Source organism: Sander vitreus, chromosome 3 (assembly GCF_031162955.1).
Source record: "Sander vitreus isolate 19-12246 chromosome 3, sanVit1, whole genome shotgun sequence".
In the NCBI taxonomy this organism is placed as follows: Eukaryota; Metazoa; Chordata; class Actinopteri; order Perciformes; family Percidae; genus Sander; species Sander vitreus.
Window position 1 is genome coordinate 21,596,832 of NC_135857.1, and position 19,544 is coordinate 21,616,375.

General features: G+C 42.5%; 1 protein-coding gene across 2 annotated transcripts in view; it reads right to left on the minus strand.

Annotated features, from left to right (window-relative positions):
• Nucleotides 1-19,544, minus strand: part of lekr1 (Leucine-, glutamate- and lysine-rich protein 1) — a 94,887-nt gene that overhangs the window by 9,153 nt on the left and 66,190 nt on the right. For both annotated transcript variants that reach the window (XM_078246493.1, XM_078246494.1), the window contains 3 exons: nucleotides 8,864-8,939; nucleotides 1,522-1,686; nucleotides 8-211 (listed from right to left, as the gene is read on the minus strand). In XM_078246493.1, the coding sequence (XP_078102619.1) occupies nucleotides 8-211; nucleotides 1,522-1,686; nucleotides 8,864-8,939 (445 nt within the window). The remainder of the gene's footprint in view (nucleotides 1-7; nucleotides 212-1,521; nucleotides 1,687-8,863; nucleotides 8,940-19,544) is intronic.

Below are 19,544 nucleotides of genomic sequence, written 5' to 3' on the forward strand. Positions count from 1 at the left end.
CACACACCTCTTCTTGAAGTTCAGCATTCTTCTCAGTCACCAGCTGTAGTTCAGCTTTCGCTTGGCTCCGCTGTAGCGCCTCCTGCTGTTGGGAGAGCTGCAGCTTCTGGTCTATTTCCTCCTCTCTCCTTCTCCTCTCCTCCACCCTGCTCCTCCTTTCCTCCTGCAGCTCGTCCTGCAGTTCTACTAGCACCTGCTCTCTCTCCTTCAGCTGGAGAAGAGTAAAACATTGATTCCAATTTGTGACCATTTTTTTTGACTATTTAACTGTTAATGTGTTTTGTCAACAACTGTTAGATAAAAGAAACACCAAAAAAACTGGAGGACAGTTTTGCATTTGGTCTTTTCGCCATCATTCATTGAATTCATTCACATGTGATATCTTAAATGGTCAGTGTAATGCTTATCAGTTCAATTTTCTAAGCACAAACGGACATTTGGAAAAACAGAAAAATGGGTTCAAATATCCAATTTTTTATTTTTTTCCGCCTTGACAAATTAAAAGATTGGATCTTTAATCAGTTTTTCCTATTTTCTGTTTTTATTCAGAGGATCAGAAATTTAGAAAATTATAAAATTGTGTCTGGGCTCCAATTATTCAATACTGCAATGATATTCTCTCCCTCGTTCCACCTAGTTACCAACGATTGGTTAACTATTCTCGTGGGTGTGTCTGGATGTGTTTAGGCGGTCAATCAAGAAGACTCGGGGCAGTCATGTCGACTCTGGATAATTACGAGAATATAATTCCGAATCTTGTTGAAAAGAGGGGAGATGAATGTTCGGAAGGTGAATGAATGAACAACACACAGCACAGCAACACGATCCCTTTTTTTCTTTTGAGTCTGACCATCACAGCGCCACCTTTCCCTTTTCTTTTTTGCCTTTCCACCATTAGACATTATTGAAATAAGAGGCTGTTGCGGCCCGCCGCACGGGTTGAGCAGAGGCTGCACAGTTTGACCAGCGCGGGCAGTGGATGGTGTTGCTAAGAACTTGCAATGTAGGCTATAACTTGTATCAGATCGGGCAGTACCGGAAAACACTACCGGCCCACCGGGAAAAGTCCCGACTCTCCCGATTGCCACTCCGCCTCTGGTCCTGTGTATGGGCGGAGGATGACACCTTAAATATAGACACTAGGCAATCTTAATTCAAGTATGTGCTGGATATTGACAAGCGTTTCACCTCTCTTGTGAAAAAAGAGAGCATAAGAAAAATCTATATACTGAGTGACGCACATGGTCTGTCATATTCTCTGCAACCACAGAATAATCTATCTTCATGTCATCAGGTCTCGTTTCTTCTCAAAATATGATGAATGAAAAGAGGAATGGAGCTAGGACAGGAAAGCTGGAGAGGAGGGCATGGTAAAAAAGGACTAATTTAAGAGGCTTACGTATACTGTAAATATAACAATTATAAGCTGCCTATTACAAATGAATTTCAATTATATATTTCTGCAATGTAAAATTGTGTATATTGTGTATATATTTTCATTTTCCATTAACAGGTACACACCTTCTGCTGAAGCTGTGTGCTGCCTCGCTGGTACTGTAGAAACAGCAGTTGGTTCTTTTCCCTGTCAATTGTCAGCTTTAACTCCACCTCCCTGCCAAGCTCCTCCATCTGTTCCCTCAGGTGCAATGCATTCTGGGCTCTCTGCTCTTCCAGGGCGGCAGCCAGCTAAAAAAAATCAAAGACGAAGTATGTATATATATATATATATATATATATATATATATATATATATATATATATATATATATATATATATATATATATAGCAGGATGAAAACTCCAAGTAGCATTCTATCCTAAGGCCTATCTATCTATCTATCTATATATATATATATATATATATATATATATATATATATATATATATATATATATATATATATCAGGATGAAAACTCCAAGTAGCATTCTATCCTAAGGCCTATCTATCTATATATATATATATATATATATATATATATATATATATATATATATATATATATATATATATATATATATATATATATATATATATATATATATATATATATATATTCTTTTTTTAACCACTGACCCTAATTCTGCTACAAAAACACATTTAAGAGCATTATATATATATATATATATATATATATATATATATATATATATATATAACAGGTTGAAAATTCCAAGTAGCATTCTATCCTAAGGCCTGTCTCTAATTCAGAGTCTTAAAAGAGAAGTGTGGGGATTTCTTCATGATATAAACAGGAAAAAGGAAGGTCACACAAAGCTTTGTCATAGAGTTTAAGTTTAAGTAGTGCAGAGAAAGACATGAGGAGACAGTAGAGACAGCAGACAGCAGTGGTGTATCAAACTGCTGAGCAGAAAACACTCATACAACCTGAAATTGTAAAGAAACCCTTTTGAAGCTTTTGTAGCTGTCAGGGAAGGTTTATGAAGATATTTTGCATTGTTCTCTAACTCTTTAAAACACACCAGTGATTCTGTAAATATATTTAATCTCAAAGAAATGCCATCCTACCCACAGTCTCTAACCTCTAAAAGATATTGTTATTGTTCCATGTTGCGTTATATATATATTATTGCTGGTGCAATCTCGAAACAGAAATAATGTCTTAACCCTTTTCGTAATATATGAGGGGGACTGTGGTTATGTAAAGCTTTGTCAAAGAGTGTGGCAATGACAGCCGTGTGACTGGCCTTGTCATCATACTTTGGCAGTCAAAAATTGAATTGTCGGGGACATAAAACACCAGATTTGGCTCTTGAAAGAGTGGGGCCTAAGTTGCATGGGACATATTTTTAGTTGGGCTTGGCCAAGGCTACCTTGTTTTTTAGAAGATCAGACAAACCGGGCATTAGTGCCACGGCCTGGGACTATTGTGTGTGTGTCTGTGTGCATTTATGCGTGCAAGTGTGAAAAAAGGGAAATAGTGGATGTGGGGGTCAGAGAAAAAACAAGACTGACTGGCATGTAAAAATGTGTATATTTGAGCCTGTGTGTGCGTGTGTATTACGCTTGCGGTTTGGGAGACTGTATGAGAGACTAAGATTGCGTGTGTTGGATCAAATGAGAAAACACCACTTCCTCTTTGCTGGGTGAATGTACGTGTGAGGAGCTTGGATGGTTTATGTGTGTATATCCTTTTGTGTGCGTGTGTGTATGTGTACTCAGCTGCCATTTGTATTCAAAAAGTGACCACTTCCTTTCCATGGGTACAAGCCAGGAAGCCCATAATGAACAATAACCTGTATGGACGTGTGTGTAGGAACCACCCTGGTGCATACATCAGTCTTTTCATGTGAGGTATATGTTTTAGTGTGTGTGTTCATCTGTCATATAGCATGTACTGCATGTGGCATTTTTATATCTACAGTATGTTTGGCACTTTTGGGGACCAGGAGTAGAATGGAATAGAATAGAATAGGCCAAACATAATGCTCTTATCTGTTCTGTTACAATTTCTCTTTGAACACTGCGACCAAAAATGCTTGATGACACGGTGGGTTTCTGTAATGCAATTTGTGGGGTTAAATGTGTTTTTGCAGCAGAATTGGGTCAGTGGTTAAAAAGAAGTACATGTCAAATTAAACAGAGTTCTCAAACAGAACTCAAGTTGAAATATTTTTAACCCTTAGCTTAAGAGAACCATATACTGTAGTTATAGTTTAGGCCTACTAGTATCACAGATTTCTAACAGTTTTGTGCATAATTTAAAATAAAAATTTAAATAATAGAAAAAAACTTATTTTAGTCTGAACAATAATATTCCTTTAACTCAAACCAAAGCCTTGTAACAATGGACATGGTTTCTTGCACCTGTAAAAGTGTTTTTCTAAATGTTACCATTTTTTATGCAAATGGTGACATGACTGGACAAAATTGTAATGATGAATGGAAATGTGATCTGGGGTCTCATGCCTGCTCAGTAGATTGGAGCATGACTCATAGGACAGACACCTAATAGAGGCCCTTCACACTGATTTATGTTGAAGAACTCTAAATGTTCAAAGAAAAACACCAAATAATACCTGCCGAGCAGAACTGGGACGTTTTCAATTAGTGTTAAACATACAAAAAACAGACAATAACATTCAACCCAAGAGAGCTGAAGCCTGAAAACCCATCAGTCAGCTGATGATGTAGCTAACCAACCAGGCTCTCATCGGCACTGATTTAAAACAACACAACAGAATAAAACTAATTATGAATCCGTCAACACATCGATATTTAGAACATATGAGAATTGAAAAAAAATCCAAGGTAGGGCTGGGCAATATGGAGAAAATAACATATCACGATATTCTTGACCAAATACCCCGATGTCAATATTTTGATGATATTGTAGGCTTGACAATTGGTGCTTTAACAAAATATCTTCACAATTACATTTTAGATAAATAATCATCAATAATGTGGATATGACTATGGTAAGTGGGTAAAGGCAAATAATAGAACAGCAACAGCTAGAACAGTCTGGTAAGTTCAGAAAATGACATCAAATACTGTAATGCAGCCTTTAAAACCAGGAAAAGACTAAATTTAAGCCATATTATTGATATAATATTGATATATTGCCCAGCCCTAATCCAAGGTAGACTAAATTGTCATTTGACTCTAAACAGAGAATATAAATTGGCTGAGTATCTGCACTCTGTCAGAGATACAAAACAGAGACAGATCCTGACCAAATACAGGCTCAGTGACCACCAACAACTGGTAGAAACAGGAAGATACAGACAGACATGGCTGCCCAGAGAGGAGCATGTATGTGGTCACTGCTCAACAGGGGAGGTAGAGACAGAGATGCTCTTACTTCTCCAATGTGAGAAGTTCTCTTGAAGAAGAGATTTCCACTTGGGGGAAGTAGCCAAAAAAATAGTTCTCCTAGGTGAAGATACGGCAGCTCCTCTGGCAGCTAAATATGTATCTGCATGTCACAGCCTGTGGGACTCACAATCACTATAGGATCCACAAAATGTGTATAGTATTAAGTAATTGCACTAAATTGTACAAAACTGTATTGTATTGTATAACAATCAAAGAATGGACTGCATCAGTACAATACAGAACCTGCATATGTGACACCTGTGTATTTAATATGAAATATGGGTCACACTTTATTTGAAGGGGTGGTGCATAAGACTGACATGACATTGTCATAATTATGACATGACACCTGTCATGAACATGGAGGAGTCATTTTGAGTGTTCATGACTGTTGTCATTAAGTGTCATTCGGTAAATTGTGACACTTTTAATGCAAAGTTAGCATTGTCTGAGTTGTCTTTGTCATGACAACTTGACATTAACGAAGACAACAATCTCTGTGTTATGACAACTTGACATTAAACAAGACAATACAACCTGTCGATGTCTTTGTCATGACAACTTGACATTAACCTAGACAACATAACCATAAATATGTCATGGCAGGCCCAATTATCAAACTTTAATAAACTATTTAGCTTTAATGTTAACATTACATTAAACTGTCATTAAGAGGTTGGTTTTTACATTGGCTGTCATGAGAGCATTATAATTGTGTCATGAATATTTTTCCTTGACCTCAAGTAAAGTGAAAGAATTTGGACCTGTCATGTAGTTTGATTTCATCATCAAATGCTTATATGACGGTGTCATGAATAATATCCTTGACCTTAAAGGTCCAATATGTAATATATTTACTGTAATAAATCCAAAAAATTACCCCAATGTGTCATCCGATATTAAGGAAACATGCTAAGTTCAAATACTATCTTTTCTGACAACAATGCTAATGCCAGTATTTTCTCCTTTTGAAATTTTCGTTCCGTGACGGAATTTCTGTTTGTGTTTTGGCCTGTGTGTTGGTATCAACTGCCCAGTTTGACAGCCAGGCCGGGTTGCCAGATATACCTGTAAAAACATAAACCCAGTGCCCTACAGCTGTAACGTTAGTACAGCCATGAAAGCAGCAAACAAACGAACAGGATCAACGGAGATAGATTCTACCAGACCTAAAAAAAAAAGGCATGTTTCTAACAGTTGCGTGACCAGAGACATAACAAACGCCGGGTAAATATTGGAGATGTATTTAAAAGATGGAGACAGCTTAGAGCCCAAAAGGACGCAGAGTTGGCTAATTTCCTCCTGAACAGGTAGGCTAAGCACTAGCGTCAGGCTAATTTATCATGGCTACAAGGGACGGGCATTTTATGTCATACAACATTTGTGTACTCACATTGAATTATATAGCTAGAGTACCCGAGTTGGTTACTCGCAAAAACAATTGAGACACAGCCAGTAAAGTGATAACGACTGGTCCTGGCTAACGCCACCATGCTAACCCTGCTAACTGCTAACGTTACCGGAGGACCAGGCAAGCGGGCCACGGCTGTTTACAACGTGTAACGTTAGCCTGTTAAGCGGCCGTAGCCGACAACGGTGAGTTATTTTAAGCCAAGAGAGGGGGGCTGTAAATTGGGAGGAGGGGGCCGTGAGTTTGCAGTGTGTGCAACCGATTGTTGCCGTAATTCTAAGCCAATAAAGTGTGTTAAGTTGGGTGGAGAGGACGGCAAGGTAATGTTATTTTTAGCGGTTCTCACCGTAATTCTAAGTCGAGGAAGTGTGTCTGTCCGTCGCGTGGAGAGGATGGCGAGGTTGTTGTGTTTTTAGCGGTTCCTATCGTAATTCTAAGCCGAGGAAGTGTGTCTGTCAGTTGGGTACAGAGCTCCGCTTGAGCACGGGCTGTTATGACCGTCAATATAGCCAGCATCTAAGGTTTGCTACTCCGCTGTGCTGTGGACAGTGTTGGGGAGTAACAGAATACATGTACCAGCGTTACGTATTCAGAATACAAATTATGAATAACTATATTCCGTTACAGTTACAATTTAAATAGTTGGTATTTAGAATACAGTTACATTGTTGAAATCAATGGATTACATGACGATACTTCTCTGTTTTACGAGTTTATTCACTCTCTGAATAAATTAAGGCAACTCCATGCATTTCCCACAAGCCCCAATATGAAAATGAAAAAATTAGCTATTTGCGTGATCACTGATAGAGGTAGAGATGGGGCTGGAACCGGCACAACAGAGCCAGGGTAGGAATGCGTTTCTATCTTGGAAATTCAAACAGCATTTCACATTAAAGAAAGAACAGGGAGAATGAAATATAACTGTGCAATGCAACCTCTGCTTGCCAGCAACCATTCTCCTTTCAGCGTCCAAATTACTCCACCTCCAACCTGAAGAAGCATCTTAAAGTAAGTTTTTTTTTTTTTTAAATTAGCCAAGGGTAGTCATCTGCTGTAGTTTTACCGGTCACCTTGCTATTTTATAGTTGACGTGCGACTTTACATTCTCCTACGTGCTGAATTATTAGCCCCAGAGCCGTTGAATGACATGCTAGCTAACGTTAGCTAAAATTAGCTCGTGGTAGCTTAGACTGCGGTTAGATTTTTGTAGTATGCAGTTCGGGACTACAAATACAAAAATCGATCTGCTTGTTCAGGTACACATTCAGCCAGTTGGAACAGAAGAACACAACAGAAGAAGGCCTGTTTAGTAAGCTGTATGTGATGGCCGCATTCCTACACTTTTAAAATGCAATTCAATGTGAAAGTAATCCAAGTATTCAGAATACGTTACTAAGATTGAGTAACGTAACGGAATACGTTACAAATTACATTTTTGGGCATGTATTCTGTATTCTGTAACGGAATACGTTTTGAAAGTTTCCTTCCCAACACTGGCTGTGGAGTAATGTCTGGCTATATGACACAAGCATTTAGCATCATGTCAGTCTTATGCACACACCGTCAAATTACGGAAATATGTGATTTGTAAATCTTCTGTAAACTGCTTTGGCACAACACGTTTTTGTTCATGCCAAGAAAAAATGTAAAATTGGAAATTATAACAACAAGAAATCTGGGTGAATGTATGTTGTGATTCCAAAAGGTAAAAATATTCTACTCTATTCTATTCTATTAACAAATATTGGCTACTAAGATTCATTTGTCAAAAAGTTATAAATTAGACAGAAAGGAAATATGAGACAACAGGGATTTATTAATGCTATTTTTTTTTAATGTCCACCTTGTTGTGACATTCAACTAAACCTGCAGGCAGACAGGCAGACAGTGCAAGAGACACTACTACACTGTTTGCCTAATAAAAGACAGATTGGTTTTGTGTGTGTGTGTGTGTGTGTGTGTGTGTGTGTGTGTGTGTGTGTGTGTGTGTGTGTGTGTGTGTGTGTGTGTGTGTGTGTTCAGTTTATCTGGTGGTCTTGGAGCCTCTTAATCTTATCCACATTGTGTGTGTCAGGATCCTCCCTGGTAAACTCCTATGAAGTGTGACAAAGGCTTGGATGCCGTCCTAGCGTCTATTTACTTCAACAGACTGGAACTGAATGTCTGCCAACGTCATAAACGGATTCACCCACACCCACAGTCACTAAGCGTATGAGCAATGTTTTGAACAGTTTGAGTTCATCAAACATAATTACAACATTACATCTAGAGACCATATATCCATAATCCAGAGAATTCAGATGCACAACCAGCTATTTCTGTAATGTTAATGTGAATCACAATTAGCAGGCAATTGAAAAATGTTAGGCTACTAACTTGCTCACAATGCTGTGTGGTTCCAGTGTTTTCCCTGTGCAAACACAGGGTTGGACCGGACCAGGCTTTATATAGCCGATACAATCCACAAAACAAAATGCCTAGAGCAGCACAGATCTTGATCCTGAAAATTGGCTTAGGGCATACCTACTGAGTTTGTTTGTTATTGTTATCACTGCGGTTACTGTGTAATCAGTAGTAATAGTATTGTTGTTAGTATTGGTAAAGAATTACCTTTGAGGGCATTTGCTGTCTGCAGTCTTCCTCCATCTTGGTCAGGGCTCTGCCATGGGACTCTATCAATATATCCCTGTAAACACACACACACACACACACACACACACACACACACACACACACACAAGGAATGTATTATGAATGTTCAGGCAACACACATATATACTGCAGTCAGTCATTTAGATATCTCATTTTGTTATGAAAGTAATGTCCTGTACTTAGAACTTAACTTTCCTCTAATTAAATCAGACAACATCAAGCATCCACAGTATAATGACAAGATGAATGTAGCATCAGGTCTGCAGCAACATCTGAAACCATGTTTATATAGTAACTGCTCTAGGACCAAATAACTAATTCCCTTTCCATGATACAGCAGCTGTCAACAGTCTTCCATCTGTTTCTAAATTCTGCTGTAAATGCCTTAAAGGCCTTTTAAACCAAACGCAAGCTCTCCGGCAATGTGCTGCTACTGCGCCCGTGCTCTGCGAAACACAATGGGTTCAAGAGTGCAGTGGTGCCGTTGCTGCCTTCGGTCTGAAAGACCCTTTAAGATTCCCATATGAGACCAAATAACAAGTTTACAGTCACTGGCTGGAGTTTTACAAAGATCCTTCCAGATAGAAAAAACGTTAACCCACAAGAAATCCATATATTCTGACACCAACTACAGATTTGCACACATTTTAAAAGATAACATGCAGTGACACAGACAGACAGGAAATTTTAGCTTAACAGTCAGTAAGTGAAGTAAGTGTAAAATCCTCTTTCTCACACAAGCCACACACACACACACACACACGCAAGACTGCATTAACCATTTTTACAGTGGAGCACTTTCTGCAGTTGAATAGATAAGTAAGTGAGCCAACATCACATCTGTCTGTCACGATCCAAAAAGCTCTGATAATATTTACACATGCTTCTTTTTTGATGATCCTCTCAGCATGTCAGGTTGCATAAAGAATATTTGGTTACACTGTACTTGAAGGTATCTACATAAGAGTGACATGACACTGTCATGAACGTGTCATAAACATTATAAACAAGTCATAAACGTTTATGATGACATAACGCTTCTCTTAGTAAGTATCATTCGTTTTTTGTCATGACAAGTTAGGGTTAGGGTTAGGTTTGGGTTAGAGTTAGGGTTCATGTGTCATGTGTTCATGACAGTGTCATGTCACTCTTATGTAGATACCTTCAAGTAAAGTGTTACCGAATATTTAACAAGAATACTCCCAACAGTCTCTGGGGAAAACCAGAGAGAGGGGGTGAGGAAGGAAAGGAAACATCTGCAAAAGAAAGAAGGAGTGAGATGGCGTTGAGATAGCTAGAAAGAGTGAATTTCATTGATTTGTTGATTTTATGTCCAAATATAATATGTCATTTCAGCAGCTGGTCCAGCAGATAAGATGTGAAGCAGCATGGATCTTAATCCAGCCAGAGACAAGTTAAGGAACTATGTTTACCACAAATATTTATACAGTTAGAGTTGATGGAAAAGGCTTTTTGAGGGAGCTATTAAGGAATATAGGCATATGCACCCACATACACAATGGCATGAGAATATTTCAATACATATACATAAAACAAATCCCCATGTGACATAGCCGCTGCCTTATAGCACTTTGTGTGTGTACGTGGGACCATCTGTACAGGAAAAGTGTGCGAGCTGATGTCAGTGTGTGTACAAGTGTGCACACTTGACTCTGTGTATATCTGATAGTAGAGTGGATGATCTACAGTATAATAAAGAGCAGCAGCTATATTCCATCTCTTCCTCGTTGGGGCAGACACAATATTATTCACTCCACTGGCTCTGGCTAATCACATCAGCCTACTCACACTTACACACACAAACACACAGACAGACACAGACACACACACACACACACACACACACACACACACACACACACACGCACACACACACACACACACACACACACACACGCAAGATTGCATTAACCATTTTTAGAATGCAGCACTTTCTGCAGTTGAATAGATAAGTAAGTGAGCCAACATCACATCTATATCTGTCACGATCCAAAAAGCTCTGATAATATTTACACATGCTTCTTTTTTGATGATCCTCTCAGCATGTCAGGTTGCATAAAGAATATTTAACAAGAACACTCCCAACAGTCTCTGGGGAAAACGAGAGAGAGGGGGTGAGGAAGGAAAGGAAACATCTGCAAAAGAAAGAAGGAGTGAGATGGCGTTGAGATAGCTAGAAAGAGTGAATTTCATTGATTTGTTGATCTTATGTCCAAATATAATATGTCATTTCAGCAGCTGGTCCAGCAGATAAGATGTGAAGTAGCATGGATCTTAATCCAGCCAGAGACAAGTTAAGGAACTATGTTTACCACAAATATTTATACAGTTAGAGTTGATGGAAAAGGCTTTTTGAGGGAGCTATTAAGGAATATAGGCATATGCACCCACATACACAATGGCATGAGAATATATACAATACATAAAATAAATCCCCATGTGACATAGCCGCTGCCTTATAGCACTTTGTGTGTACGTGGGCCCATCTGTACAGGAAAAGTGTGCGAGCTGATGTCAGTGTGTGTACAAGTGTGCACACTTGACTCTGTGTATATCTGATAGTAGAGTGGATGACCTACAGTATAATAAAGAGCAGCAGCTATATTCCATCTCTTCCTCGTTGGGGCAGACAATATTATTCACTCCACTGGCTCTGGCTAATCACATCAGCCTACTCACACTCACCCACACACACACACACACACACACACACACACACACACACACACACACACACACACACACACACACACACACACACACACACACACACACACACACACACACGAAAATAAATGCAGACAGCCATGCGTGAACGCTCCCCAAGAGTTGCAAGTTTGATGCCAAGATCTGACTCCTGAAGCTCATTTAAATGTGCCCCAGCCATGTTAAAGATGGGATTCAGAGAGGAAATATAAGCTTTAATAAAAGGCTGTTGCTGATAAACAAGCATTATGAAACTACCTACCACAGTGAAAACATTTCTGATAAATACGTTTGGATTAGTTATGTGGCATGGGTCAGCCCAAATGCAGATACTTAGGATCGGCTCGGGACATTTCTACTCTACAGGACCGAAATAATGACAAGTTTTGTGTCCAAAGCGCAGAATCTTTCTGTCTTAGCTGGTACAAAAACCACTGGAAGTGAGGATTTGATGTTTTCAAAGCTGAAGCCTTTTTAATATGTAACAAACTGCTGATGCATGTTTGTGTCCCGCTGCAATTCTGACTCTCTGATTATCAAAAAAGTAGACCCCTGCAAAGGTAGTAAATTTAAAAATCAACTTTAAGCCTGTATGTGCGTGTGTGTGTGTGTGTGTGTGTGTCTGTGCATGTGTGTGACCCCCCGGGGAGCGTATGCGTGCCAATTCATCCCTCTGAAGGAGGTCTGGGGGGATTACAGGGAGAAATGATGGGAAAATCTGGGAGCACTCTCTCATTCACTCACACGCCAGGCTGCTTTTAAGGACAGGCGAGTGTGTGTATATGTGCAGTGTGTGTATGTGCAGTGCGAGCGGCTGCTGCCTCATCAAAAGGCACATTCCATTTTTCCACTTTATGCTGATACAATCTTCGTGTGCACACGCACACAAAGAAGGCTGACTCTGACTTGATAGCCGAAGCTCAGCGAAGCTCAAGTGCAATTTTTAAAAAGTTTTTATTGTGTATGAATCAACAACGTAGATCAACAGTTAACAGGAATCTCTGCTGACATCATCTCATACATCCTCAATGCTTTTTTCAGGGACATAACCCTCCACCTGGAAAGATGATTAACATTTCAAAGTCAAGAATCTTCTTCTCACACTCACCCACGCTTTCAAAGCAGGAACGGACTGCCTTGTAAAACATTTGACATATGAATTTACGGAAAATGGCAATTTATGACAAGTGAATAAAAAGGATTGAGAGCCACAATAAAAGTAAAGACCCAGACAAGGATGATATAACATTTTCCACTTTGCGAAGGAAAATGGATGAAATTAAGAAATAGAAGAGAGAAAAAAGCTATAAGAGAGCGGTAAATATAGCAGGAAGTATCTTATAGATGACATTAATCTTTTAAAGTATTTTATTAGCCTAATTGTGTAAAGCCTAAGGCATAAAACCACTTCTCTGTATAGGGACAGACAGAAGGGAGAGGTTTTGGGGATCATACTTTCTGTCACGAAAGATTCCTCTGCTGCTTGAAACCACTTGAAACAAGTCCTCTCACATTTAACAGATGGATGAGGAAACCACACAGATACTCCTGACCTCTCTTGACTTTTAAATCTTTTACTCTCTCCACTTTCTGCCACTTCCACTCTTTTTACCCCTGTCCCTCCTCTTTTCCTCTCTCGCTCTGTCTCTCTGTTTTTAACTTTGTGTCAGTTTTACTGAATCAAGGGCAAGCTGTCATGCTTCATGTGTGTGTGTAGATGGTGTGCGGCCCCTGTGACCCAGGCTGTGTGCATGCGAGAGCCAGACAGTGTGTGAAGTAACCACTGCAACCACAGTCACGGTATCCATCCCTCCTCCCTAAAACAACCCCTTAACCCCTGCCTTCCACCCTCTCTCTTTGCCTCCTTCCTTGCTTCCCTCCCTCCTTTCATGGTTCTCTCTAGCCTCCTCCATGTCCATAATTCCTTTCTTTTTGCCTCCCTCTATTCCTTTCTTTATCCCTCTCCACTCATGTCTTTCCTTTCTTCCCACCCCACAATCCCTCAAGTCTGCCCTGGGGAGACCATTGTCTGCTCTTCACTAAACTTGTCTTTTCACTGTCACTTTACAACTAGTTTTCATCAACATCTGCATTGTTCCACATTATAAGTTTCATAACTGCAGTCAACCTATGAACAACGGGGGAAATTATCCTTTTTATTGTGACTGAGTTTCTCAGTAGCAGTAATTTGGCTCTAATTTAAGTTTGTTTTGACTTTAGTATTATAACTGTCCCTAATTTCTTTTTCTTTTTTTAAACATCTGTTTTGGAGGATATTTTTTCCTCATAACTGGCCATTTATAGTGCTGAATAAATCATTACATTATTTCATTCTGTACATAGTCTTTTTATTTTGCTATGCTTTTTATTTTAAAATAATCTAGTGATAGTCTCCGTTTGCCAGCCCTATCTCCACAGCGCTGCGGAGGAGGGTCTGGCTAGTCCCCACAGCATTCCGGGATGGGAGAAAAACGTGCTCTGGTTTATTGGCATTTCTTTAAAGGTCCTATGACATGCTGCTTCTTGGATGCTTTTATATAGGCCTTAGTGGTCCCCTAATACTGTATCTGCAGTCTCCTGAAATTCAGCCTTGGTGCAGAATTACAGCCATAGAAGCCATTGCTGCAGGAGTCGAGTGGGCCAAACGTTCCCGCCCCTCCATGCAAGCCATAACCTTCATTAGAGCTGGAGAGCAACCAAGGCCAGCTGCAAAAACATCTGCAGGAATCCTGGCCACTGCGAGCTGGCAGCTGTTGGTGGACCTGGAGCAGCAACTCAAGTTCCCCCAAGTACCACCATCTTAAGACCAGATGTTGTTCTCTTGTCTGAATCCACCAAACAAGTGGTTCTGTTGGAGCTAACAGTCCCTTGGGAAGACCTTTTGGAAGAGGCCTTTGAAAGGAAGCTTGCCAAGTACGAGGGACTGGTTAGCGAGTGTAGACAAGCCGGATGGAGAGCAAGGAATCTTCCAATAGAGGTAGGAAGCAGGGGCTTTGCAGCCCGATCACTGTTCAGAGCCTTCAGCGTGTTAGGCATCGATGGAGTGAGAAGGAGAAGAGCCATCCACAATACCACCGAAGCGGCAGAGAAAGCCTCAAGATGGCTATGGCTAAAGAGAGGAGATCCTTGGGGGCAGAGTAGCTAGATTCGCCAACTGGACACAAGCTGGGGTCTGATCAGCCTCAGCTGGGTCACCTGGAGGAGGGTGTATGATGTTGAAAGACCCAAAACATCCAATGATTCCAGGAACATCACTGAAGATGTGTCCAGTAGCATCAGATGTATTTGCACAGCTTTAACCTGATTCGATCAGTGACAACCAGGAAAGACTGGTTGACAACCACGAAAAGCGTGGTGACGACTGGAGAGTCAGTGACAGCTCGGAGAGACGGCAACCGGGGCAGAACGGGCTGGCAACCCAATCTGTGTCTTCTGTGAGGGGGACGCCCATAACAAGCTACGATGAACCTAAAGGAAAAATACCCCCAGGGGTGCCCGAGAGGGGGGGAGAATGAGCACCCCAACTGGACGGATTCAATGGTATTGGACCAAGGCAATGGACAAACGACTACGAGCAAGCAGTGTACATGTGGCAAAATCTGTAAGAACGAGCGAGGCCTAAAGATCCACCAAGGGAAGATGAAGTGTCTCGTGGGGACAGGACCAACACAACGCACAGGTGTCCAACCTGGTGAGACGCAGGAGGAGCCAGGCCCGGAGTCACCCCACAGTGCCCGGAAGTGTTGCAAATGACTCCCTCCAGCATCAAGTCTGAGAGGAGGCGGATCAAGTGGCCAGCAGCTAACATTACCTCACTGTGGAACCAGTTTGACATTGATGTCGACCAGATTCTGGAGGCCACCATGAGGGGAGATGTCGACAGGAAACTGCAAGCCATGACAACGATCATCATTAGCATCACATCCGAACGGTTTGGTGAGGTGGTGAAGGCAGGAGGCTCCAAAGGATCTCACTCAAAGAACCAACGTGAGGTGAGAATCCATAACATCAGGCAGGAGATGAAGACCCTGAAGCGACAGTATAAGCAGGCAGGAGAGGAGGAGCACACTGGCCTGGCACAGCTGATGTGCATCCTACGGAAAAAGATCAGGATCCTCCGCCGGGCAGAGTGACATCGGAGGCGCCGCCGCGAAAGAGCCCGAAAGCGAGCAGCATTCATTGCCAACCCCTTTAAGTTCACTAAGGAGCTGCTAGGACAGAAGCGTAGCGGCCAGCTGGTCTGCTCTCAGGAGGAGATTAATCACCACCTGAAGGAAACATACAGTGACCCAGAGAGAGAACAGGAGTTGGGGGAGTGCAGCACTCTGATAGACCCTCCTGGGCCAAGCGTGCAGTTCAACATGGCAGAGCTGCAGCTGAAGGAGGTTCGAGAGGTTGTCGGGAAAGTGCGAGCAAGCTCTGCTCCAGGACCAAGCGGCACTTCGTACAAAGTGTACAAAAACTGTCCTAAACTCCTGCTGCGTCTGTGGAAGATCCTGCGTGTCATCTGGAGGAGGGGCAGGATTCCGGAACAGTGGAGAGTTGCCGAAGGGGTCTGGATTCCAAAGGAAGAGAACTCCAGGAAGATAGACCCGTTCCGCATCATCTCCCTGTTGTGTGTTGAAGCCAAGATCTTCTTTAGTGCTGTCTCCAACCGGCTGTGCACCTTCCTTTCAAAGAACAGGTTTATCCACACATCAGTTCAGAAAGGGGGAATGGCAGGAATGCCTGGATGCTTGGAACATACAGGTGTGGTGATGCAGCTCATCAGAGAGGCCAGAGAGAACAAGGGTAATCTGTCAGTGCTTTGGCTTGATCTGGCAAATGCATATGGCTCAATACCACACAAGCTTGTGCAGCTCACTCTGACAAAACATCACGTCCCCAGCAGAGTCAGAGACCACATCGCTGACTATTATATCAACTTCAGGATGAGAACCTCTTTAGGAGCAGTGACATCAGGCTGGCACAAGATCGAGATCAGAATTATCACGGGCTGTACCATCTCCGTATTTCTGTTCTCTCTGACCATGAATATGCTCACAAAGTCTGCTGAACCAGAGTGCAGAGGGCCCAAGATGAAGTCAGCTCAACGCCAGCCACTGATAAGAGCATTTATGGATGACCTCACAGTCACCACAGAGTCAGTCCCAGGCTGTCGATGGATTCTGAAGGGTCTCGAAAAGCTAATGGAGTGGGCACGGATGTGTTTCAAACCAGCCAAGTCAAGATCAATGGTGCTGAAAAGAGGAAAGGTGGATGACAAGTCCCGGTTCAGCGTCGCAGGGGTAACAATCCCAACCGTCACTGAGAAGCCTGTCAAGAGCTTAGGCAAGGTGTTTGACAGCACCCTGAGGGACGCAGCAAGTTCAAAGCTTGGCTATACCAGCATGGCATTCTTCCCAGGATCCTGTGGCCACTCCTCGTCTATGAAGTGCCAATCTCGACTGTGGAAACCTTAGAGAGGAAGGTCAGCAGCCACCTTAGAAAATGGCTGGGGCTTCCAAAAAGTCTAAGCAGCATCGCACTCTATGGGCATCGCAAACAAACTGCAACTGCCACTCAAGTCCTTGGAAGAGGAGTTCAAGGTAACGAGAGCCAGGGAAGTGTTGCAATATAGAGACTCAAGCGATCCAAAGGTTGCAAAGGCTGGGATTGAAGTGAGGACTGGTCGGAAGTGGAAGGCTGAGGGGGCTGTTCGACAAGCAGAGGCAAGATTACATCACAACAGGCTGGTGTGGGAGTGGTAACAAGAGGCAGGGCTGGACTGGGTTCCTTTTCAACTCCCCACATTGACACCACCAAATGGAAGGAAAGGCGCCGCCTAGTCCAGGAGGAGGTAAAAGCAGTGGTAGAGGAGGAGAGAACCTGCAGGACAGTGGGAATGAGGCAACAGGGTGCCTGGATACAATGGGAGAATACGATCGAGAGGAAGGTGAGCCACAGCGGATCAAGTTTCTCGTCCAGGCGGTATATGATGTGCTTCCCAGCCCATCAAACCTTCACATATGGGGCAAAGTGGAGTCACCAGCTTGTACACTGTGCTCCAAGCGTGGAACCCTAGAGCACATTCTGAGCAGCTGCTCAAAGGCACTGGGAGAGGGAAGGTACAGGTGGAGACATGACCAGGTGCTGAAGGCCATTGCTGAAGCCATTGCTGCAGGAGTCGAGTGGGCCAAACGTTCCCGCCCCTCCATGCAAGCCATCACCTTCATTAGAGCTGGAGAGCAACCAAGACCAGCTGCAAAAACATCTGCAGGAATCCTGGCCACTGCGAGAAACTGGCAGCTGTTGGTGGACCTGGAGCAGCAACTCAAGTTCCCCAACCACATTGTGACCACCACCTTAAGACCAGATGTTGTTCTCTTGTCTGAATCCACCAAACAAGTGGTTCTGTTGGAGCTAACAGTCCCTTGGGAAGACCGTTTGGAAGAGGCCTTTGAAAGGAAGCTTGCCAAGTACGAGGGACTGGATAGCGAGTGTCGACAAGCCGGATGGAGAGCAAGGTGTCTCCCAATAGAGGTTGGAAGCAGGGGCTTTGCAGCCCGATCACTGTTCAGAGCCTTCAGCGTGTTAGGCATCGATGGAGTGAGAAGGAGAAGAGCCATCCACAATACCACCGAAGCAGCAGAAAAAGCCTCAAAATGGCTATAGCTAAAGAGAGGAGATCCTTGGGGGCAGAGTAGCTAGATTCGCCAACTGGACACAAGCTGGGGTCTGATCAGCCTCAGCTGGGTCGCCTGGAAGAGGGTGTATGATGTTGAAAGACCCAAAACATCCAATGATTCCAGGAACATCACTGAAGATGTGTCCAGTAGCATCAGATGTATTTGCACAGCAGCCACTAGAGCCAGTCCCACAATGAGCTTTCTTTAGGATGTGCCATTTCTGTGTCTGTAGCTTTAAATGCTATTGAGGAAGAGAGGGTGGGGGCAAGGTGGAGGGTGGGTGTGTGGCCTTGACCAACTGCCACTTTGCTTGTTTGCAAGCAATGATGTCTCTCTCTTTCTCATGGGCGGGCCAAATTCTCTGGGTGGGCAAAGCAGAGAAAGGGGAGGTAACCTTGCTCCTTATGACCTCAGGAGGAGATTCCAGATTGGCCTAATCTAAGCTTTCATTTTCTCAAAGGCAGAGCAGGATACCCAGGGCTCGGTTTACACCTATCGCCATTTCTAGCCACTGGGGGACCATAGGCAGGCTGGGGGAACTCATATTAATGTTAAAAAAAACTCATAAAGTGAAATTTTCACGCCATGGGACCTTTAAACCAATCACAATCTTCAGCGCTTTTATCCTTTATTCACCTATACTTACTGGACAATGACGCAGCAAAAGGCATGAAGCAGATTAAACATTACATGGGCATGAAGGGGGAATAAAGACACATTTTCTATTTCCACATCCTACTACTGGAGACAAACACTTTTAAAGACCACAAAGAACCCTGCAAAGGGCTTATTACAAAAGTGATGTAAATTTCAACTCTCCAAAACAATTAACCACAGTTACAATGGTATTGCATAAATGGCTTCCCGGGGGTGGAAAGATGATGCTCTTTTCTGGTTAGATCATGCAACAGAAGGGTTGGCACAGGGCGATATGCAGTGACAAGGTGGCACAGAGGGTGGAGTGTGTATTTGGGTGTGTGTATGTGTGGGAATGAGATAACAGGGGTTAGAAAGGGACAAAGATAGATTCAGATGGGATTAATATTTGAGGCTTGGTAAGAGGAAGCACAGGAGCATATAGGGAATAAATGTAGCATAAATCTGTGTGAGTGTGTATGAAAGACTGCTTTAGGGAACAGCGTGTCCTCTCATGGGTCACTGGAGGTCAGTGGAAGTGGTCAAATCTCAAAAAACACTTGGGATGTGTGTGCGAGAACGTATGTGTGAATACTTGTGGTCTGGAC